This window comes from Toxotes jaculatrix, chromosome 12 (assembly GCF_017976425.1).
Source record: "Toxotes jaculatrix isolate fToxJac2 chromosome 12, fToxJac2.pri, whole genome shotgun sequence".
NCBI lineage: Eukaryota > Metazoa > Chordata > Actinopteri > Toxotidae > Toxotes > Toxotes jaculatrix.
Genome location: NC_054405.1, coordinates 161,504 through 186,772, shown reverse-complemented (window position 1 = coordinate 186,772; position 25,269 = coordinate 161,504). Strand labels below are relative to the sequence as shown.

General features: G+C 42.3%; 2 protein-coding genes across 3 annotated transcripts; one reads left to right on the top strand and one right to left on the bottom strand.

The window, feature by feature from the left end:
• Positions 1-4,108: 4,108 nt before the first annotated feature.
• LOC121190768 lies at positions 4,109-6,715 on the bottom strand. 2 transcript variants are annotated; one of them, XM_041051761.1, is made up of 3 exons: positions 6,010-6,715; positions 5,770-5,913; positions 4,109-4,958 (listed from the first exon to the last, which is right to left on the bottom strand). In XM_041051761.1, exons 1-3 carry the CDS (start codon positions 6,568-6,570, stop codon positions 4,950-4,952), a joined length of 714 nt encoding a protein of 237 aa, XP_040907695.1. In that variant the 5' UTR covers positions 6,571-6,715; the 3' UTR covers positions 4,109-4,949. The 2 variants fall into 2 exon arrangements, with proteins under 2 accessions (XP_040907695.1, XP_040907693.1); XM_041051759.1 differs by lacking the exons at positions 5,770-5,913; positions 6,010-6,715 and adding an exon at positions 5,242-5,338.
• Positions 6,473-25,175, top strand: LOC121190938. The gene is made up of 5 exons (XM_041051958.1): positions 6,473-6,480; positions 7,477-7,478; positions 23,411-23,964; positions 24,124-24,304; positions 25,145-25,175. The coding sequence occupies exons 3-5, from the start codon at positions 23,523-23,525 to the stop codon at positions 25,173-25,175; spliced, it is 654 nt and encodes a 217-aa protein (XP_040907892.1). The 5' UTR covers positions 6,473-6,480; positions 7,477-7,478; positions 23,411-23,522.
• The last annotated feature ends 94 nt before the right edge of the window (positions 25,176-25,269 follow it).

Below are 25,269 nucleotides of genomic sequence, written 5' to 3'. Positions count from 1 at the left end.
CAGGCAACTGAATCATCCCCTAGTTATGCTGCTATAGGCCTAGGCTGCTGGGGGACATCCCATGATCTACTGTGCACTTCTTCTCTCTCTCTTTCTCTCCTCAGACCCACTCTCACATTTATTAGCCTTTATTACATGTCATTAACTCTGTGTCCTCTCTGTCCCGTAGTCCTGTGTTTGTTTTTCTCTGGTCTCTTTTTCTCTGTACCTTTCAGCAGGTATCTCTGGCTCCGGAGCTGCATGTTCTATGGTCCTGGCTCCACCGACCTGCTGCTGTTTATTGTTTACAATGATCCATTTCTAACATATGTTTAATGTTCCATTCTGCTACAGATAAATATTGGATTAATATTCTATGCAAACTGTAATGTAAATAATTACCAATCATGACAGCTTTTTGCTTCTGTGCTCTGTTTCCTATCATAACTGTAATCTGCTGAGCACACAGTATCCACTAACTGTTCACTAACTGTAATCTAAATGCTGTCCCTCTAACATTGTCCATTGCCAACCCTGTTTGTATTATACTGCATGTCCTTCTCCTCCTCTCCTCCATTCCTAGCTGTCCTGTCTTCCTCCTTTTCCTCCTTTCACCCAGCCCGGCCATTAGCAGGAGGGTCCGGGTCTTTGTAAAGCGCTTTGAGACAATTTTGATTGTGGAAGGCGCTATATAAATAAAATTGAATTGAATTGAACTGAACTGAACTGAACTGAACTGAACTGAATTGAATTGAATTGAATTGAACTGACCTCAGAGTCTCCAGTCTACAGTGTGGACTCTCCAGAAAACCACACAGCAGCTTCACTCCTGAATCCTGCAGCTTGTTGTTGTCACTCAGGTCCAGGTGTCTCAGATGGGAGGGGTTGGACTTCAGAGCTGAGGCCAGAGAAGCACAGCTGATCTCTGACAAACTGCAGGAACTCAATCTGAATAGAAAATAAATCATGTGGATAAAAATCATTTCTAATCCAATCAGATATGTCCTAATCAATGAGCTTTCACTAACATGAGTAGAGGGACTTTGTCCTTCTCTTATTGTGGATCATCATAATGTCAGCCCTCTACACACATCATTCAAATGTCACCACAACATTCATACAACTATTCATGTCAACACAGATTCATAACATGCTGCTGACCTCAGTCAAGTCTGGAATTAGAAGATAAAGATCAAATCAGACATGTTGGACTAAAAACTGACTTTGATTCACCACTGAAATGGATCAAACTTCAAATATTCAGTCCTGATACAGGAAAAATATTTTTGCTTGGTCCTGGTTTCTATCCTGCAGATCAGCTCAGGAAATCCACAACTAAACACATATTCAACTGAACAACAACTATTTGATCCCAAATTACAGATGGATTTAATGGAAAACTTTGGAAAGTGGTAAACAAGATTTGCAGTTAATGGACTGAAACATGTCAAACCAACAGTGTGGTCCTTTAAGTCTTTGCTCCTTAACACATTTAAGAAGTCAATTCAACTCAATGAGAAAAGACCACAATTTACACACTTGCGTAAAAGATAAACACACACACACACACACACATACACACACAAAAAAACACTGAAGAACCAACATTAGTTCTGAAACTTCATTGAAATGAACTTCAAAGGAAAGAAGAGTTTTTTCTTCAGCAAATGTTTTTCAATTCATTTGTACAAATATTAGTTCTGAGGATCTTCTGTATATTGTTGTGATAAAAATGGACTTTGAACAACTCACACTGGACATTTTCTACACTTCATTTAGAAAACATTAGTCTGCTGACTGTGACAAATACGAGTGTGTGAGTTCTGAAGGTTTCATTAAAGTCAACAGACATTATTCATGACAACTGACTGAAATGAAATGAAACTGAAGGAATAATTCTTAGTCTGAGAGAAGAAAAAGTCACAATATGGAACAACAACTATTTCAAATCTCATTCATTCATTCATTCATTCAAGATGAATGGATTCAAATTTTGGATGAAGATAAACCAGGTTCAGTTGTGGATTAAAGATTAAAGATCTACAACAGTAACAGACAGTGAACTGACCTCATAGTCTCCAGTCTACAGTGTGGACTCTCCAGAAAACCACACAGCAGCTTCACTCCTGAATCCTGCAGCTTGTTTCCCCAGAGGTCCAGGTGTCTCAGATGGGAGGGGTTGGACTTCAGAGCTGAGGCCAGAGAAGCACAGCTGATCTCTGACAAACTGCAGGAACTCAATCTGAATAAAGAATAAATCATGTGGATAAAAATCATTTCTAATCCAATCAGATATGTCCTAATCAATGAGCTTTCACTAACATGAGTAGAAGAACTTTGTCCTTCTCTTATTGTGGATCATCATAATGTCAGCCTTCTACACACATCATCCAAATGTCACCACAACATTCATACAACTATTCATGTCAACACAGATTCATAACATGCTGCTGAGCTCAGTCAAGTCTGGAATTAGAAGATAAAGATCAAATCAGACATGTTGGACTAAAAACTGACTTTGATTCACCACTGAAATGGATCAAACTTCAAATGTTCAGTCCTGATCCAGGAAAAATGTCTTGCTTGGTGATCACATGACCCAAATAGAAAAGAAAAGCTAGAAATAATTGACAATTGATAACATCAGACCAAGGATATAATGTAGATAAGTACAATGATTATTTTTAAGTTTCTTACTTAATTAGCAACAAATTATTATGAGAGTGTGATGCATGTTAAAAAAGTAACAGTGAATTAACTCTTTCAGCTTCCAAAGCAGGAAGGAGAAAAGCAGTTCACTACTTATAGGCTCAGTCTGACTGAGATGTTTATTTATAATCATATGAAATCTTTAAGTGTGTGGACAGTTTTTCTAACAGACATCAGAGGGTTTAGTTTTAATCAACAATTATCATCACAAAGTCTCCTCATGTTATTCTGAGCTGCAGTGATGCAATAAGAGTAAAAGCATCAACAGTGTCAGGAATTCTGTCAGATTAAAGAATCTTTGATCACTTCAAATGAAACTAGAATATTATGTTGTTATTTAGTGATAAACTCTCCTTCCGTTTGTTTTAAAACCAGAGTGAACACATGGAAAAACTCGAACAGAAAAATGATTACACTCATCTAGAGAAAAAAATTTGTTGCTCTTTATTATTTTGCCACTTTGTTATAAACACTTTTGTCCCATTTGGGATCCTGTAGGAATGATGATTTCATTTTTTCCAGTGTTCTGATTGGTCAATATTCGGGCTGTTGACAGGTTTTGATCTGATCCTCTGAAGTTTACCTGCTCCAGAGCAGGTTAGCTGTGCAGCATAAGTTCACAAGTGAAAATTCTGAAAACCCAGAGTTAAACCTGAAGTTACCGGGCTAATCCCAAATCCTGATTCACAGTACAGGTCTCTGATCAGCTCAGGAAACTAAACCCATGTTAAAGTGAAGAGAAAGTATTTTAATCCCAAAGACTCTGATTTAATAAAGTTTGTACTTAGATGATAAATATCAACTTACTACTATTATTTACTTCACGTTGTTTTTACTGAGACTGATGTAATGATTCTGCTGCACTGACATTAGTTCCTGTGAACCCACAGGCTGAACCTCAGAGGTCCAGCCTGTGGGAGTAGTTTGCAGGGTACACACTCTGCATGCTGTGTGGTAATATAAATGGTGGTGGTCACATAGTTGTGTCTTGAATTTTCTCATGTGCAGTGCAGTGTTGTAGACTTGCAGTGTTTAAAGTCTTACAGTGTTTGAAGTGTCTTCTAGTGGGACCAGAACCAAGTGAGCACATGGTGTGAGTATAAGCAGGTTGTGATAGAATCTCCCCACAGTGAGGACTCTACCCTTGTTTTAAACTTTTCAGAGTATATACAGCAATCCTTAAGTTAAATTTAATACCTTTTTTACTACCTTCGGATTTTCTTTTAAAACCATCACGACACTGAGTTGCAAGTGTTAATCAGCGTCCTTATTAATGTTGACAGATTTTGACATATATAACACTATACACAACAGAATAGATTTAGAGACTCACTGATGTTGACTTCATATTGTACACATTTATTTCACTTTGTGAATAAAAATAAAACAAACTACATAAAATGTGCAATGAAGAGTACAGTTCCATGAGGTAGGCATGCACTGCACGAACTGCTGACGCATTACAAGCTGGCATCTGCTATATGAACTCTTGCTGATATCACTTCACAAACTGGCATCCACTACATGAACTAGTGGACTGCTATTACTTGATTTTAACATAAACCTGTTCTATAGCCCTAATATGAACTCATGAGCAAAAGAATCTTACGGAAAGTGTCTTAATTGCATGGCCTTTTCTTCAATAGTTTTCTCCATTTTAACCAGTTCCTCTTTTTTCTCTTTGTATCTCCTTCTGAGTGTATTGGACTTAGCGATAAGCTGGGCCATTTTTGACCCAGCCTTCCCCTCTGCCTCCTCGGCCAACTTGTTGGCATCATTTTCAAGGATGGCACAGACATCCTCCAGGACTCTGCATTGCTGTCTGAGCTCCTCTAGTTCTTCCCTTGCGGCCTTCCTCTTCACTGTCTGAGCAGCACTCTCCCTCTTTTTGCGTTCTTGCTCAAGGTATAGCCTGTACTGGGACCTTGCTGAGGCCACAGAGGCCAGCAGGTCCTTGGTTAAAGGCACCTTGAGGACACCACCACAGCTACTGACACTGTCACACATTAACCTCAGTGCCTCCAAGGATTCACCTAGAAGGTTACATGTTTCCACCTCCTTGTTTATGGAGAAGCCTCTCTCCACGGTGGCTTGTCCATGCGACAGCAGTAAAAGGCTCTGGCAGAACTTCAATAGGTCAGGGTAGGGTGTGCTGAGCGCTGAGTGTAGAAACACATCCACGCGCTGCTTCACAGGCTGAAAACAGCGGAAGCGTTCATCTCTGCCCTCAAGGGAAAGCAATGACGTGAACTGCTGAATGATCACATCACCTAAAACATTGACACAGAAATTAAGGTAATTAATAAGTCATTTAAATTCAGCAGTCACTCATTTGGCAATACATATATCACAGCATCATATTATAACGTCTACATAGATCTAGGCATGTGTAAGACTTTTTCAGAACTTATTAATTTGATAAAGCATTGACACTTCCTCACTGTTGAGAGGAGAATGCAGAAAACCATCTTGCTAATGAGACTTCTCACACACAACTTTAATCAATCTGAATAACCTATGCACTTTGACTGTCCCTGTACAATATTTTCTTACCAGCTGGGATGCCACCTGCCAGCTGCTTGCCCTGGAGGAATGTTTGCACTATGCTCTTCATCTGTCTGATGCACCAATCAGGATCTCTGTGCATCTTTGTAGGATCCAAACATGCAATCTGCCTGACCACTGGGAATTTCAGGGGGCTTTTCTCCTGTAGCTTCATAACCACCTTAACCAGGCCCTGCAAACATTCTCGCCTGAAGGTGAGCACAGAAAGCTCACCAACCTTGCATCCTGGGTTGCTCTGAAGTTCCTAACAAATGAGGAACATTAATGAATGTTCACTGCAAATGCTTTGGAAAATAATCTGTTTTACTTTTTTATCCTTATTCCTTATTATTATTTTCTTATTATTATTATTAGTAGTAGTAGTAGTAGTAGTAGTAGCAGCCTAAACATTGTAGCAGCAGTAGTAGTACTACTAAATGACAAAAGTTAATTTTACAACATGCATCCTGGTTCATTGTGCAGGGAACCCAAAACACATGTCCATCTCTGAAAAAAAAAATAGTATATCAAAATTACCTTGATAGCAGATTCAGCACCCAGGCCTATGTCTACACTCTTAGGGGAGAACAAGTTTTTTTCATCTGTTAGTTCTGTTTTGATCAGCTGCAGGGGTGTGAGGTCCTGGAGGAGCTCTCGCTGAACAAACCGCCTCAGTAAACTCTTAAAATGACAAAACAAGCAGTTAGTAATCAAGCTATTTACATACAGATTCATCAAATGCAATCAATTCTATAGAATATTTACAGTGATCATTACCATCAGCAGCTCAGTCAAATCTTTGACCAAGAAGGGCAACACTGGCTCATCGGTTTGGAACTTTGTCAAGAAGGGGTTGAAAGTCCTTGCAATTGCCAGAAAGAACTGGAGCTTTGCAATAATGAAAGGATCCTTTTGTGCTGCTACTATGGTGTCATATGAGGCTGTGCAGGGGACTGGGAACCTCTTTTTCTCTGCAGCATCCACATACGTCTTAATCACTGGCCAAACTTCAACTGCTCTCTCTGCTACAGGAATGTTTTCGACCCATCTATGGCCACAAAATGGTAAGGGAAAGCAGGAGGACCCTGTCAGGCTTGTGAAGTCTTCTCTCCTGGCAGGAACATTATGAAAAAGGAAGTGCATGGCTCGCAGAAGTTTTTCTAACTGCCAGACAGTAAAGCCTGCCTTTAAAGCATTGTGGAGGGTGTGAAGTCCACAGCTTCCAACAGTGACAACCTGAGCACCTCCGTAGAGCTCTGCATGCTCTTTCTGGAGAAGATCCACCAATTTGAAATTCACACTGGGGCCATCCATGCCAACTGACAGTAGTTCCCTCATATTCAGTTGTGTAACACATTCCGGTGAATCAACACAGGAGAAAGTCTGTTAAAAATAATCATTCAGATACAGTAAAATAGATCTCAACATTCACAAAACTTGGCACTTGGGGCTAAGGAGAAGCATTACTGCATACACATTTGATTTCAAGTATTAGCTGGTATTTTAACAATGAAATTATTTTGTAGTGTTTTTTCCAACAGCAAAATTTGAGCCAAATATTACATATCTATAACTGTGACAGGTTATTGAACTTAACAAAATACTAAAAACATGTTTTTTTCTTGTACCTTGCAGCCATACCCCACAGGTTAATAAATGCAGGTAGGCCTACAGCTTTCATTCAAGTAACTGCAGGCATTTGGCCAATTTAATCCTTTTGTGTAGCTAACAATAAATTTGCCAACATTGCCCTATAATACCTAAAATCTTTGTGAATAAATAACTCTTCACATGAGTGACCACAGGACGCCGTCTAAGTAGGCCTATATAGCAAAAACATGAATATTAACTTACCTTGATGTGATGCAACAAATCACTGAGATCCAAAGTATCTGGATTGGACACAGCCATCCTTCCAGTATCGAACATGGATGTCAAGCTGTTTTTTCTTTGACGCCTGATTGAGGCTTTCATCAAACATCAACACGAATGGCCCAGCCTTGTTGATGCCATCAATAAGTTGTTTTTTGAAGAACGATGCTAATCCAAATCTGAAAATGTACCCGGTTTTGTCTTTAACACACGTGAATGACTTTGCGATGTCAGAGTCGGGAAACATTTCTTTAAACAGCTCCGCAATTCCTTCGTTGGAGTTCAATGAGTGGTGTTTAACTGCAGTGTTTAAACACCACAGAGCCTCCGCACGCAGTGTTGGTGTAGCGCCCATAGTGACCCGCGGGTCAGACGTAGTTGCTGGAGCCGTAACGTTGGCTTGTCCCGTGGCTGTAGTTTGCGGTGGTGGTGGTGCAGCAGCACAGTAAGTTGAGAGTGGTAGAGTTAACTGCTCTCGCCGACCGCGCATTCCATTTTTATGTTTAGTCGATTGCATATGCGACCGAAGTGCGTTAGCTCCCATCCAGTTTACATTGATGTTTTTTTTACAAACCGAACAATAAGCCTGCCGGTTATTCCCTACTACAGGCCTGAGCCAGTCCTTAAATGCTGGGTCTTCCACCCAGCTGTCAGAAAACTTGCATTTACCCATGACGACGACAATTGTTGTCTGGACGCTGATGATATACCTCAACTAGTCAAAAACGGAAGCCAGCCAGTTCACTATCCAGGTGAGCTGAGCGCGCACAGCGTTTGAAATGTCGAGCGACCACTGGATATGACGTCATCATCAGTCGGCATCAATCTTAAAAAGTTGAGACTTCAGGATTGAGACGACTAACGACTAACGAAAGAGACTACCACGAACTTTAGTAGGTAGAATTTCAGTCAGAATAGGACCTCATAGGATCTCATAGTCTGAAAAAATAATACCTATTAAAAAAAATAATACCTCTAAACCACATTTAACACTTTTAATGGCCTTATATTTGGTAATTTTGATTTATCACCTTTTAATACTTTTTAAAACCCAGCGGACACCCTGTTATTGTTGTATTCAGTTGGTGCTATCTAGGTTATTTCAATACTGTAGAATAAAGGCTATCATTTGTACTTACCTGAGTGCTTTTGTTCTTTCAGGCCTGTTAGTTCTCAACACTTCCTGTCTTAATTATCTAGGTTTAAATAAACTATTTGTTTGAATGCATGTCTGCTGCTCTTCCTTTTTGAACTTTTTAGTTATTTGTGTCATCACTCAGTATCAGTAAGTTATATTACTTTGAGCTTTATAATTTTAACTCCTCAGACCTCTCTACACTCTGAGTTGGATTCAAGTTCTGGATGCAGATAAACCAGGTTCAGTTGTGGATTAAAGATAGAAGATCTACAACAGTAACAGACAGTGAACTGACCTCAGAGTCTCCAGTCTACAGTGTGGACTCTCCAGAAAACCACACAGCAGCTTCACTCCTGAATCCTGCAGCTCGTTGTCACTCAGGTCCAGGTGTCTCAGATGGGAGGGGTTGGACTTCAGAGCTGAGGCCAGAGAAGCACAGCTGATCTCTGACAAACTGCAGGAACTCAATCTGAATAAAGAATAAATCATGTAGATAAAAATCATTTCTAATCCAATCAGATATGTCCTAATCAATTAGCTTTCACTAACATGAGTAGAGGGACTTTGTCCTTCTCTTATTGTGGATCATCATAATGTCAGCCTTCTACACACATCATCCAAATGTCACCACAACATTCATACAACTATTCATGTCAACACAGATTCATAACATGCTGTTGAGCTCAGTCAAGTCTGGAATTAGAAGAAAAAGATCAAATCAGACTCAAATCAGACTTTGTTGGACTCAAATCCTCTTCACCATTGAAGGTTTTACATGACCTTCTTCTTCCTGAACTTTGTGTCATTAAACTACATTAAAGGACAAATTCACATTTCTTGACTTGACTAACCAAAAGTCAGATGTTTGAAGGGATTGAGTGTTAGTTTTTTTCTTTAGTATTTACTTAGTATTTATTATTACGACTTTCACTTCTTTTGTTTTTAAACTTCACTCTCCTGAACCCAGGAAACACTGTCTCATTTTGTCTGCACTGCGGTTGTATATTCTGCAAAGTGACAAGCCTGATTTGATTTAACACAAAATATAGAAAGAAAAAATATAGAAAGCAGCAGTGTGGAGGATTTAGGGGGATCTATTGGCAGAAATGGAAGAGAGTAGAGGAAGTAGAGTTTAATCGCCTGAAATGTGAATTTGATTTATCAGGTTTACATGGAAACAAAAAGACTCAAAATAACATGAAGAAATGAATGTAGAATGTAACAGTTACTAATAAATAAACAAAAAAACTTAACAGCAATAATCACAACCAACTGAAAAATCTGTTTGACAAACATAACATTTAAAACATCTCCAGAAAAACACACAGCTGACCTAAAGATTATAAAGCTATTATGAGAATAATGAGAATAATTTCATACTGTGTATATTTGAAAAAACTAAACTACTAATCCACACTGACTGGTAATGTTAAAGATCATGTCTGGACTTACACAGCCTTTCTGCAGTTCCCCACAGCTGGGATCAGTCTCCGTCGTCCCTCCTCTGATGTGTTGTACTTGTTCAGGTCCAACTCATCCAGAACCTCCTCTGACATCTGCAGAACGTAGGCCAGAGCTGAACAGTGGAACTCAGAGAGTCTCTTCTTTGATCTGTTCTCTGACTTCAGGAACTCTTGGATCTCCTGATGTACTGAGCGGTCGTTCATCTCCATCAGACAGAGGAAGATGTTGATGCTTCTGTCAGGAGAGATATCATCTCTGTTCATCTTCTTCAGGTTGTTGATGGCTCTCTGGATGATTTCTGGTCTGTTCTCTGTCTGACCCAGAAGGCCTCCTAAGAGTCTCTGGTTGGACTCCAGAGACAGGCCATGAAGGAAGCGAACAAACAGGTCCAGGTGGCCATTTTTACTTTGGAGGGATTTCTCCATGGCGTCACTGAGGAGGACATCGAGAGATGGGTATCTGCTATTGTTATTTCCAAAATGCTTAAAAGTCTTCCTGATAAAAGACTCTGGCTTTGAATCCCAGTGTTTGTAGTCTTGTCCCAGGAAAGTCCTCAGCACTCTTGTCTCCCTCTCTGTGTAACAGTGAAACATGTAGACTGCAGCCAGAAACTCCTGAATGCTCAGATGAACAAAGCAGTAGACTGTTTTCTGGAAGATCACACTCTCTCTTTTAAAGATCTCTGTACAAACTCCTGAGTAAACCAAGGCCTCTGTGACTTCAAGACCACACTGCTCCAGGTCTTCTTGGTAGAACATGATGTTTCCTTTCTCCAGATGTTCAAACGCCAGCCTCCCCAGCTTCAGAAGAACTTCACTGTCAGCCTTCGTCAGCTCCTGTGGAGTCATCTCATGTCCCCCATCATACTTATGCTTCTTCCTCTTTGTCTGAACCAGCAGGAAGTGTGAGTACAGGTCAGTCAGGGTCTTCGGCAGCTCTCCTTTCTGCTCTGCGGTCAACATGTGCTCCAGAACTGTAGCAGTGATCCAGCAGAAGACCGGGATGTGGCACATGATGTGGAGGCTTCGTGAAGTCTTGATGTGGGAGATGATCCTTCTGGCCTGCTCCTCCTCTCTGAACCTCTTCCTGAAGTACTCCTCCTTCTGTGGGTCAGTGAACCCTCTGACCTCTGTCACCATGTCAACACACTCAGGAGGGATTTGATTGGCTGCTGCAGGTCGTGTGGTTATCCAGAGACGAGCAGAGGGAAGCAGTTTCCCCCTGATGAGGTTTGTCAGCAGCACATCCACTGAGGTGGACTCTGTAACATCAGTCAGGATCTCAGTGTTGTGGAAGTCCAGAGGAAGTCGACACTCATCCAGACCGTCAAAGATGAACAGAACCTGGACCTCTTCAAACCTGCAGAGTCCTGCTTCTTTGGTTTCAGTAAAGAAGTGATGAACAAGTTCCACCAAGCTGAACTTTTTCTCTTTCAGCACATTCAGCTCTCTGAACGTGAATGGAAATGTGAAGTGTATGTCCTGGTTGGCTTTGTCTTCAGCCCAGTCCTGAGTCAACTTCTGTGTTAAGACTGTTTTCCCAATGCCAGCCACTCCCTTTGTCATCACTGTTCTGATTGGTCCATCTCTTCCAGGTGAGGCTTTAAAGATGTCTTCTTGTCTGATGCTTGATTCTGGTCTGGCTGGTTTCCTGGATGCTGTTTCAATCTGTCTGACCTCATGTTCATCATTGACCTCTCCAGTCCCTCCCTCTGTGATGTAGAGCTCTGTGTAGATCTGATTCAGAAGGGTTGGGTTTCCTGCTTTAGAGATCCCCTCAAACACACACTGAAACTTCTTCTTCAGAGCAGATTTAAGTTTACGTTGACAAACTGCAGCAACATGTCCTGAATGAACAAACAAGAAACATCAATGACTGATTCATAAAGAAAACATGACATGTTCATCCCCCTAAAGAACACACATGAACATATGTCCCTCCATGTCTTGAGACATTAGTAAATGTCCCATTTGTCCATTATGTTGAACCTTTAGAGAAATCCTCTTACTGCTGTGCAGACAGTCAGCCAGCTCCTCCTGCTTCATTCTCCTCAGGAAGTTCACTGTGATCTTCACAAAAGCCTCTCTGCTGCTCCTCCTCTGCTCTTCATCCTCACCGTCCAACACCTCCTCATCGTCCCTCTGACTCTCTGAGCATTCTGGGTAATCTGGACTCACAACCTTCTGGATATTCTTCAGCTCCTTCTTCACAAAAGTGACAATGTTCTCCTCCAGCAGCTGGAACAGAAAACTATATGAATGACACAATCAAAGTAAAACCATGGAGCCAAACATCAGATCCATGTTGGACACACTGACAATCTACTGCTCTAAAAAGTGCAGCATGGAGATTATTGTCAACACAACAGATGTTGATACAGACCATAAATATGGAGTCCAGGTGTGTTTGATGCTGCTGGGCAGAGTGAGCACTGGGAACCTCTGAGCTCTCCTGGTCCACTCTGTGGAGGAATCATGAAGAATTAGCTCACATTATGTTTGCAGCATCTGTGAGCGTTTTATGCTTTGTACACAAACAACAGCTGCTTTTATGTTCTGTGGTGACTGTCCTGATTAAAGCAAACACTACTGTGCTGTGACATTCTCAATGAAAGGAAACAAGCAATCAGTTCTGTACCTCATGACCTAGAGTCATCACAACAAGTCCAACTTTTAAATGATGAGTTTTAAGGACTCACACTGGGTTTGACAGAAGTCTCAGCTCTGCTACAGGACACTAACACAAACACTGGAACTGAATAGGTGCTGAGTTACAGGGAGTTTTAGTTAAACTCAGCTGCAACTCACTTCTTTGTAGCAGAGGGAGGCTGTCCTTTGAAATTAATGAGGCCACCCTTTGACCTGTCACTCTTCATAGACACACAGCTGGGCTCAGGTCCATGTTCAGGTCCAGGTCCAGCAGAGTCTGGTGTGTGCTGCTGCTCTGGCCTTCAACACAACACACACAGAGCTTTGAGTGTGAATAATGATGGTGCAGTGATGTGAGTGCTGAGCTCTGACATGGAGAAGAGTCATGGACAGTTAGAGATCCTCATCTCACCTCTGAGTTTTTGGTCTGGATCTCATGGACCCCACACAGACTCTTTTTGGGGGAGGGGCTCCCTCCTCTCTGTCCTCACACTGATTCATGATGCGTAATTCACGTCCACATCAGCTCACACACACTTTCTACCTTCATGTGGAGAGAAAACACAAATCATTCATATGCACATCAACTGAAATCATCCTCTCCATAATTTGTCCTGTAGAAATATCAGCTGTTCCTCCACTGATTGGCTTCTTTCCTCTTTCATATCTTTCACACATGATTCAGAGACGACCATTTCCATTCACTGACACACAGATGGACTGAGATCCACTGATTTTATCTGACAATCTGTTTGTCTGCAGTGTTTCTGTAGAAAATGACTTGATGAAACAAGCTGCAGGTGAGTATTCCACACAAAACAACTGAGACTCAGTTCATTTCTCCTCAATATTATTCCAGGGGCCCTTTTAGTTGGGGCCCCTGACACTTTCCTGTCTTTTCTAATAGTAAAGTCTGAACTATATGAAGCAGCAACAACAAACCAAAACCAAACCAAACAGCAGAGACACAGATAGACATCAATAAAAACAGCAAATATGTCCTGACAGACAGTTTTTCTGTTTGTACTGTGACCAGCCACAGAGATATAATCACCTATCAGAGCCGCTGAGATGCTTTATTGTGACGGTATTTATGGATTTGCATCTTTATCATCTAATTCATCAGGTAGAGTTTGTCCTGATAGGACCAGGAGGCCTCTGACTCTGTGGATGCAGTGTTAACTGTCTCTCCGAAAATCACATAGAGCCTGAAAAACCCTGTCAGTCCCTCTGAGCTCAGTCCCGTAGAGTTCATCTAATGACAGAGAAAGAGCTGTTCTCCAGCCGCTGTCCGGCCGAGCTCAGACCGCATTTAGCAGCTCAGACTGCGGGAGAGCAGCGGCTCAGGTCCGGCTCCTCCACAAGCTGATTTGTCGGGGAACTGCTATCTCTCTTCTCCCCAACTTAATTGATAAGAAGGAATCATTGAACCTCAAATTCTCCAATTTAAAATACACTTTATTCATACAAAGTATATATGGGTAATTCAGATGCATATATCTGGAGACCTGTGACACGCACAGTGTACCTTCTGTCACAGATCTAAAGAAACAGTTCAGAAGAAGCTCATTATATATCGTAAGTAACCCCCCCCCCCCCCCCATTGCACACCAAGAATCTGACCCCCTGGGTTCAATTACTTTTACAACTGTTTACCAAGCTCTTTTACAGTTTATGACACCATTTGCAGGTCAACCTTGCATAACCTAACACAACTTGTCGGACAATCAACAACTTAGCCTTCCTATGACCCCACAGATTCAGGCAGGAAAAGCTGCCTTCAGTCAGCAGTAAGTGGAGCCACAGACTAACAAAGGCTCCGTGTTCAGCTACTGACCATAAGCTCACTCTGCTTCTACTCTGACTCCACCGCTTCTACTGCAAATATCCACACAACATGGTGGATAATGAATGAATGAAGAAACACAACGCTGCGTCTTTGCGCGCCGCCATGTCTGAATGACGGCCCTCTTCCTGCCTCATCCCGACTTTACAATAACAACTCAGAGTCTACGCAACTGAACACCACAACGCGGTATAAAAAACACGCAACAACATCCAAAAGACTCGAACGTCAGATAATTCAGGTAACTACAGGAAGTGTTCACGGGTAAAACATTAAAAGTGCGTACATTTACCTTCAGACAGAAAATCATCTGCTCCTCAAACTTCGGTCAACGTGAAAGTAAACTTTCAGCAACCGTAGAGTACAGTGGTGGGACTTCGGACTCTTTTAAGAGAGCCGGTTCTTATGGCTCAGCTCACTAAAAAGAGCCGACTCTTTCTTGTTGCTTAAATTAATTTATTACCAGATGTGGGACCAAGTCATTGTTTTGCAAGTCCCAAGTAAGTCTCAAGTCTTGGCCCTCAAGTCCCGAGTCAAGTCCCAAGTCAAGACAGGCAAGTCCCGAGTCAAGTCCAAAGTCAAGATTGACAAGTCTCAAGTCAAGTCCAAAGTCCTACACTTTGAGTTTCAAGTCCTTTCGAGTCCTTTTAACCACACAGCAATAATATATTATGTAAGAGGTAAGCATATTAAACAGATGTCAGAACATCCCTTATAGCCACACATGAACTGTATTGAAACTACTCTTAATTACTCATATTATTAATATCAATCTTAACATTGTGTGATAATATATTTTGTATCTTAGTGTGTTACGTTGCAGCACGTAGACCAGCAACTCACGTGTGCAAGCTAACTTGTTTTTTCGTCAATGGACTGCTGGAGAGTAAGAACAACGAGCAGTATAACTTTGTTTTCCTGTCGGAAAAATCCGTCTGACAGCAAGCTAAAACGGTACACATATTCTTAATATAGCGCACATTTAAAGTGACCTTGATTTTATTAGGTTTGCCTCTTTGTAGGTGGCTAAAATATGCGTTGCTGCTAACCGCCGTCTACTGTGTGATACCTTGACTAATGTTATGTATAAGTACCTCAACCATAGCCCTGTTAAAAAAATACTTAACAAAGGTATGAATAAGGGAGTGAACTCGCAGTAGACGCAACAAATTACCGTGTTTGCAATGATTTAGCTACACAGCAAAGAAAAAGCTACTTAGCCAATAAATGTAAGCTTTCATTCAGAACTTACCTTTCTTTGTGCAACTTTAGATGTCGAACGAAGTTCGAAGTTGTTGCGTCTCCATCTGTAATCTTCGAGCCACATGTTTTGCATACTGCAATTCGTTTTTTATTGACCACCTCGTAGTTTTTATACCCGAACGAAACTATCTTTGGTATCATTTTTTCCAGCTAGCGCGCTGTTTGACAGTCCGTCTTCATTGGTTGTCCTGCAATTTGATTGGATGGATGCTGTCGGATCAAAACAACGTTGATCTAATTTGATTGGATGTTGTGCCGACAGCACACACACAGACGCACACATACAAAGAAAGATACAGAGCGTTCCTTAAATAACATCCTTTTTAATCTTTGGGTTTTTGAGGAAAGTAGCAAGTCTTGTCGAGTCAAAAGGCTCAAGTCCAAGTGAAGTCACAAGTCATTGATGTTAAAGTCCAAGTCGAGTTGCAAGTCTCTTTACATTTTGTCAAGTCGAGTCTAAAGTCATCAAATTCATGACTCGAGTCTGACTCGAGTCCAAGTCATGTGACTCGAGTCCACACCTCTGTTTATTACTAAAATAATGTAAAATTATGTGTAAATTTAATTACTAATGTAGAAAATATATTATATCAAGTGTTTATTATTTATATGCCATTGCTAAACATACACTGTAAAAGAATTTAATGGAAGCTGTGCACTGCGTAAAATGGCAACAAAGGTGACACAGGATATAGCCTATCCAATAAAAAATGATGGTCATAGATGAGCTCTGGACTAACTTACAACCAGGGGATGCACTGTAAAATATTACAACAGTGTAACAGGTAGGATGGTGAGTGAGATGGCAGCGCACACAGTTGCAGCGGCTCAGTGTATCCCTGGTCGGTGCCATGTATGGCTATGTTTTTGTATGTGACGTGTCTTGTTTTGTGTACGTTTTAACATTTATAGCCGGCATGATCTCCTTAAGATTGGATTGTCTAACACTGTGTGTGTATGTGTATGTGTGAGTGTGTGTGATATGTATGCTGCTAATGTTGTTATATGTTTTTATTTATTCTTTTTTCTTTTCTTTTTTTATAGACTCAATGATGCACTGACTGGAGAGCAATTTCGTTGTATCTGTGACAATGACAATAAAGATCTATTCTATTCTAATGAACTTGTAAAAAATAATGATGTAAAAAATAAAAAGCAGCAGATGTATTGCAAAGTGGAAGTTAGGCTGCACAGCCAACCTCAAAAAATTTGAGGGTAGGGTGGTTCTGCAGGAAACATCAGAAACACTTTATTGCCAGGTATGTTACACATACAAGAAATTTGACATGGTGTTGTTGATGCTGTTAGGCAGTGTGCGCAATCTTCACCTTGCGTGTCAGAACTAAGTAAATGCTCATTGTCACCTTTAGCCTTTTGGCATATTTATTCAGTTCCATGAACACATTGTGAAGTGAAAAATAATCATGCCCATCATCTTCATCTCTGGATGGTAACTAGTGATGTGTCGGTCGCAAATGAAACGGCTCTTTGAGCTGGCTCTTTGAAGTGAAAGACAAGAGCCAGCTCCTGATTGGGAGCCTCTCTGTCACACTATTTTTTCTTTAAGCCGCACGTGATATGTGTTTGCGGCCTGTGTTTGCAGAGTAGAAGGGGAAGGAGTGGTAGTTACACTCGCAGCAGTAGCACACGAACAGGAGAGCAGGAGGGACAGAGAGACAGAGAGCCAGGGGCTACAAGAAAAGACAGCATCGACACATTAGAAAGGTATAGTTGAAAAAATGAGTGACACCAGGAAAAGAAGCAAAATCTGGAACCATTTCAATTATATTGATAATACAAAAGCAGAGTGTATGGTCTTCAAGAAAAGAATTTCAAATAGAGCCAACTCCACAAACAACCTGTTGTTTCACATTTGTTTAAAAGAAAAAAGCTAAAAGTTTAATATTGTTAAAAGTTGAATTGTAAATAGTTGTTTTGTTTTTTATGTGGAGTAAATAAATAAAGGCATACTTATATAATAAACATATATAAATAAAAAAATACATCAGTAATTCATTTTGTGCATATTTTTACATTATTGTTGATAGTAAATTAATTTAATCAACAAAACAATCTGAAGAGCCTCTTGGACCCGAAAGAGCCGGCTCTTTTTAGTGAGCCGAGCCAAAAGAGCCGGTTCTCTAAAAAGAGCCGTAATTCCCATCACTAATGGTAACAGCTTCACAATAAAAGCTGGCGCGTGGTACTGCATAACGTCACAACCGGAGGTTATAACACATTTCAAATTAAAAGCATGATAGCCCACAATAACACAATGAGTGAAAGGCGTTCTTAAATTACAATACTTAACATTTTTCCAGTTGTCTATGAAGGCCAAGCCTGGACTGGTAATCGGGCAAACCAGGCATTTTCCCAGTGGGCCGACAGTTCCAGGGGCCGATGCTGTTTGTTATTTTTATTTTTTATAATTTTTTTTACTTAGAGACCGGCCCAGAATTTAGAGGGGGTGGCCCATTGGTCCATCTTCAATATAGACAGTGTACTAAACCAATCAGGATATAGTAGCTTACGAGAGTAGCCCCAGCCCTTTCTCAATTCAATTCAATTCAATTCAATTTTATTTATATAGCGCCTTCAACAATCAAAATTGTCTCAAAGTGCTTTACAGAGACCCAGAGCCTGACCCCAGAGCAAGCACTGATCCCCGCCAGTTTCATAGTGTTAAGCGTGGAAACATGGAGAAGCGGAAGAAAGGAGGTGCGGAGAAGTTGTGGGCTAAAAGATAAAAAAAAATCTCGCTATAGACGCTGCAAAATGTACTAAAATAACAGACAGATTCTCTGGAGAGGCTGCTGTAGGCTCCACATCCTCTGCAGCCCAGGTTGAAGGTGAACAGGGAGAGGAGCAGCCAGAGACTGTTGACAGGGAACCCGAGGGACAGAGCGACCAGGGAAGTGTAGCACAGGCACAGCGGGTAAGCAGGTAGTAATGTTAGGATAATACCGGGACTTTTAGGTGATGGACAGGCTGTTGAGGGGTAATCTTCTCTCATTCTTCTTCAATTACTGTTTTTAATTCTTCCAGATCCTTTGCTTAAAACAGACCTTTTGATAATACAGCAAAGATTTTCAATGGGGCTCATGTCTGGGGATTGAGCTGGCCACTCTAAGACCTGGATATTGTGCTGCTGCAGCCAAGTTCTACTTGACCTGGATGCGTGGCAAGGGGCGTTATCTTGCCCAAACGCTTTCCACCTCCACTGTGCATCTTCAAACAGCCACAGCACTTTTCTGTAGAGAAGCCTATATGTCAGCTCAAGTTATTTCTGGCTTTTTTCTTTGCATCCCCAACAATTTTCCTGCCACTTGTGGCTGAAGTTTTTCTTGCTCTACCTGAGCATAGCTTGCTATCAACAGAAGCCCATATTTTGCACTGCTTCATCAGAGTTTGAACACTACTGATTGGCATTGTCAAATGTTTGGATATCTTTTTCTATCCTTTTCCTGCTTTTTAAAGTTCAAATACCTTCGCTTGTGGGTCTTTTCATAGTTCTTTTGCTTTCCCCATGGCTCAGAATCCAGCACTAGATGAAATGTGCAGGCGTCTGTCAGGAGCCCATAGACTCACTGACTTTTTACACACACACACAAATTACAGCCAAACAGGTGACAGGTGTGGAAAGTGACCCTTAAAAGCCATTTAAAGCTGTTTGTGTCAACTTGTGTGCATAGTATCAGGCCTAAACTTCAAGGGTATGTATACTTTTGATCAGGGCCATTTGGGTGTTTCAACTTGTCTCTATGATTTAAAAAAGAGTAAATATAATTATGTGATAATAAATAACTTTGCCTGACCACTAACTCTGAATGTAAGAAAAGCTTTTGCATGATCAAACATATTTTCTGAAAAATGGACAATATTTCACAGATTTTGCCAGGGTATGTAAACTCATGAGCACAACTCTGTGTATGTGTGTGTGTGTGTGTGTGTGTGTGTGTGTTGATGTGATTTTCTTAAACCAGGCTGCAAAAAACTACACATATTTTGTTGAGCTTGGTTTCTTATGTTTTCTTTTCTTTCTTTCCTTCTTTGCTTCTTTTTTTTCCGTTTTTCTGAAAACTTTCCGGCAAAGTTTCCTTGAAGGCACAATGATACTCTGTGCTGGGCGGAATTCCACTAATACCGTTACTAATACTGTCATCTAATACTGTCTGTATACCGTGTTTGTTTGTTTGTTTGTTTGTTTGTATACAGCAGCTATTTTTCTTAGTTTAGTTTCTTAGTTATTCTGCTACTGGAATAGTGTTTATTTAATCTTGTTCTGGCCATATTGGACTCTTACTTATATTTTACTTACTGTACTGTACCCCTACTGTTGCTAAATGCAATTTCCCCACTGAGGGACTAATAAAGGATTTTCTTACCTTTCTTATCTTAAAGAGCTTTATTTCCAACAGGGTACACCTCAGTCATACTACAGTAACAGCTATCTGTAATGTATCCACACTTTGTAATTTGAGCCATCTGGATTCTTCCAATTGTGACTTTTGGAGCTGCATTTACCACTTTGCCTCATTCATGGCCAGTAACGTGCCTACTTGTAATTTGGATTACAATTTTCCTCAATGGCAAGTTGCTGATGTGGATTCAAGAGGATATTTTCTTCTTCCACTTAAAGATCTACAACCAACTGTGCTGAGCAAACAACATGCACACAAAACACACACATACTCACTCCTGGACTTAAAATTGGTGCTATATGTGCAGCCTTTCTTCTTTTTATTTCTCTTACTGTTCAAAGAGTGCACATGGTCACTTTGGTCATACTGTTTATAGTATTTATTATTATTGTTTCCTCTAATAAGTCATTTTTTTCTTGGAGTCTTTATATTCTATCTGTATTATCTGTATATTCTAAGTGCCTGTACCCTATTGCATCTGCTCTGCTGTAACAGTGTAAATTCCCCATTGTGGGACTATTAAAGGTTTATCTTATCTTATCTTATCTACTGTATGAAAATGAAGGGCAGAGATGATGGAGGATATCATTCTAACTCTTATTTTATTGCCTTCAATTCAATTTATTCATTAATTATACAGCACCTTACAGAGAAAGAGAGAGAAAACTCTCTCACTGAGGGAAAAGAGAAAAAACTTTCAGACAAGAACTCTGAGAGAAAGAGAGAGAAAAAAACTGCGGAGGAAAGAGAAAGAGAGAACAGCAGAGAAGTTGAGATAGAAGCAGAGAAAGAGAGAGTTCTTCTTTCTCTTTCAGTGGAGAAAGAGGGTTAGCATTACGCAGTGGCAGTTCTACATGGAATTACTCCCTGGGCAAGACCTCCTCCGAGCGCCCCACCAACCCTTACTCTAACCCTAAACCCTAACCCACGGACTGCCATGTTTTATTATAACAATATTTATATTATAACAATCTCCAACTCAACATTGCCAAAACAATTTAGAAATTAAAGTTATCAGAAATTAAATAAATATACTCTATATACATAAAAGTGGTAAAAATATACACAATAATACATAACAACAGCAGATAATAATGATATAAAATAAAAACAATATATTCATTCATTATCTGCCGCTTATCCGGGGCCGGGTCGCGGGGGCAGCAGTCTAAGCAGGGACACCCAGACTTCCCTCTCCCTGGCCACTTCCTCCAGCTCTTCCGGGGGAACCCCGAGGCGTTCCCAGGCCAGCCGAGAGACATAGTCCCTCCAACGTGTCCTAGGTCTTCCCCGGGGCCTCCTCCCGGTGAGACATGCCCGGAATACCTCCCTAGGGAGGCGTCCAGGGGGCATCCTGAATAGATGCCCGAGCCACCTCAACTGGCTCCTCTCGATGTGGAGGAGCAGCGGCCGCACTCCAAGCTCCTCCCGGATGACCGAGCTCCTCACCCTATCTCTAAGGGAGCGCCCAGCCACCCTGCGGAGGAAACTCATCTAGGCCGCTTGTAACCGAGATCTTGTCCTTTCGGTCATGACCCAAAGCTCATGTCCATAGGTGAGAGTAGGAACATAGATCGACCGGTAAATTGAGAGCTTCTCCTTTCGGCTCAGCTCCTTCTTCACCACGACGGACCGGTACATCGACCGCATTACTGCTGAAGCTGCACCGATCCGCCTGTCAATCTCACGCTCTGTCCTTCCCCCACTCGTGAACAAGACCCCAAGATACTTAAACTCCTCCACTTGAGGAAGGAACTCTCCTCCAACCCGGAGAGAGCAAGCCACCCTTTTCCGGTCGAGAACCATGGCCTCGGACTTGGAGGTGCTGATTCTCATCCCAGCTGCTTCACACTTGGCTGCAAACCGCCCCAGTACATGCTGAAGGTCTTGACGGAGCCAACAGGACAACATCATCCGCAAAAAGCAGGGATGAAATCCTGTGGTCCCCAAACCGGACTCCCTCCAGCCCCTGGCTGCACCTAGAAATCCTGTCCATAAAAATTATGAACAGAACCGGTGACAAAGGGCAGCCCTGCCGGAGTCCAACATGCACTGGAAACAGGTCTGACTTTCTGCCGGCAATGCGAACCAAGCTCCTGCTCCGGTCGTACAGAGACCTGACAGCCCTTAGCAGAGGGCCCCGGACTCCATACTCCCAGAGCACCCTCCACAGGACCCCACGAGGCACACGGTCGAACGCTTTCTCCAGATCCACAAAACACATGTGGACTGGTTGGGCGAACTCCCATGAACCCTCGAGCACCCTATAGAGAGTATAGAGCTGGTCCAGTGTTCCACAACCAGGACGAAAACCGTATTGTTCCTCCTGGATCCGAGGTTTGACTATCGGGCGAATCCTCCTCTCCAGCACCCTGGCATAGACTTTCCCAGGGAGGCTGAGAAGTGTGATCCCCCTATAGTTGGAGCACACTCTCCGGTCCCCCTTCTTGAAAAGAGGGACCACCACCCCTGGTGGTCTGCCACTCCAGGGGTACTGTCCCCGACTGCCACGCGATGTTACAGAGGCATGTCAACCAAGACAGCCCTGCAACATCCAGAGACTTGAGGTACTCGGGACGGACCTCGTCCACCCCCGGTGCCTTGCCACCAAGGAGCTTTTTGACCACCTCAGTGACTTCAGCTTGGGTGATGGATGAGTCCGCCACCGAACCCCCATCCCCTGTTTCCTCAACGGAAATCGTAACAGCGGGATTGAGGAGATCCTCAAACTCTTTCCACCGTCCAATAATGTCCCCAGTCAAGGTCAACAGCTCTCCGCCTCCACTGTAAATAGTGTTAATAGAGTACTGCTTCCCTCTCCTGAGGCGCCGGACGGTTTGCCAGAATCTCCCTGAGGCCGACCGATAGTCCTCCTCCATGGCCTCACCGAACCCCTCCCAGATCCGAGTTTTTGCCTCTACAACCGCCCGAGCTGCGGCCCTCTTTTATTATTTTAAAATAATTTTAAAAGAATAATATACAAATAAAATATAGAATAAATATCTGAATAGCACAAATCCTTGGACATCAAAACCATTCTAAATTATAAGAAGAGGGCGTTCAGAGCTGGCAACAGGGAGGAGGTGAGGAAAATACAGGCAACTCTGAAATCCAAGATCAGAGAGGCCAAGGAGATGTACAGGAAGAAGCTGGAGAGGAAACTTCAGCATAACAACATGAGAGAGGTGTGGAGTGGCATGACGACCATCACTGGTTTCAAACCAAGAAACAGCAGAGGAGCTGATGGAAGTGTGGAATGGGCAAATGAGCTGAACCTGTTCTTTAACAGATTTGACGAAGTGACCCCAGCTCACCCTCAAACAGACTCTTCTGCAGCACAATGGCAACCATCAACTCCACTCTCTCTCCCTCCCCCCTCCTCTTCTTGCTGTCCCTCATCTCCACATGAAGACCTCACTCCCACCTCCTCCTCTGAATCCCCTGACTGCACTTATCAAGGTAGCACACACACCCCTCCCCCACCTCACTCCCCCACACTGAGCTTCACTGCTGACCAGGTGAGAAGACAGCTGAACAGACTCCATGCGGGCAAGTCTGCAGGCCCAGATGGCGTGAGCCCAAGGGCCCTGAAGACCTGTGCCCCCCAGCTATGTGGAGTTTTTCACTGTGTCTTCAACATGAGTCTCAGTCTTCAGAGGGTCCCAATGCTGTGGAAGACGTCATGCCTTGTCCCTGTACCGAAGACGTCGCGCCCTAGCGACCTCAAGGATTACAGGCCTGTTGCACTGACGTCACACATCATGAAGACTCTGGAGAGACTCATCCTGGAGCAGCTCCGGCCCATGGTCCAACCATTTATGGACCCCCTTCAATTCGCCTACCAGCCCCGTCTCGGAGTGGACGACGCCATCATCTACCTGCTCAACAGTGTCTACACCCACCTGGACAAGCCGGCGAGCACAGTGAGAATCATGTTTTTTGATTTCTCCAGTGCGTTTGACACCATCAGGCCGACTCTGCTGGGTGAGAAGCTGACAGTGATGCAGGTAGATGCCCCACTGGTGTCCTGGATTGTAAACTACCTGACTGGCAGACCACAGTATGTGCGCTTGCAGTGCTGTACGTCGGACAGGGTGGTCAGCAACACCGGGGCTCCGCAGGGGACCGTCTTCTCTCCCTTCCTCTTCACTCTCTACACCACAGACTTCAGCTACTGCACAGAGACCTGCCACCTTCAGAAGATTTCTGACGACTCTGCTGTAGTAGGATGTATTTCAGGTGGTGATGAGAGTGAGTACAGGACGGTTGTAGACAACTTTGTCACATGGAGCAAGAGAAACCACCTGCAGCTCAATGTGATGAAGACAAAAGAACTGGTGGTGAACTTGAGGAGGACCAAGGCTACAGCAACCCCTGTCAACATTCAAGGGGTCAATGTGGACATGGTGGAGGAGTACAGGTACTTGGGGGTGTATCTTGATCACAAACTGGACTGGTCCAAAAACGTGGACTCTGTTTACAAAAAGGGCCAGAGCCGTCTCTATTTTCTGAGACGGCTAAGGTCCTTTAACATCTGCCGGACGATGCTGCGGATGTTCTATGAGTCTGTGGTGGCCAGTGCCATCCTGTATGCTGTTATCTGCTGGGGCAGCAGCCTGAGGGTAAAGGACACTAACAGACTCAATAAGATCATCAGGAAGGCCAGCCATGTTGTAGGAGAGGATCTGGACTCACTGAACACAGTGTTGGAGAGGAGAATGTTGTCCAAAGTTAGGACAATATTGGACTCTCCTTCACACCCTCTCCACCATGTGCTGATCCATCACAGAAGCTCGTTCAGCAACAGACTCATTGTTCCACGCTGCACAACAGAGCGACACAGGAAATCATTCCTGCCTGTCGCAATCAAACTATATAACTCTGAACTGTAAGAATCACGGACTCATGTATACTGTGTATACGTTATCATTTAAACTATCAACCACAAACCTCATGCACATATTGCAAATATTAAAATATTAAGATGCCTTATCTTTTCTATTTGTATATTAGTTGTATATATTGTTCTGTTTGATATTGGAGCTATTGTAATATTTTTACTTGATTTTCATTGTACTATACTGTTATTTTGTTTTTCCTTTATTTATTTTTGTTTTCATTTACTTATTTATTCTAGAAATTTTTTCTATCACCACACACTGTGCAATTTTCTTCTTTTCAACAAAGAGTTAAAGTAACAGCAAGAATTTCCCTACGGGGATTAATAAAGTTACTCTGATTCTGATTCTGATTCTTCTAGCCCTCCTCTGTTTCTCGCTGAAGAGGGCTAGAGAAGGACATGCTCTCCTTCTTGCTCCCTCCCTCTCCATCGATAGAGACAGAAAGAGAGAGGAAAAACGTCTCAATCTCTATCTGTCTCAAGGA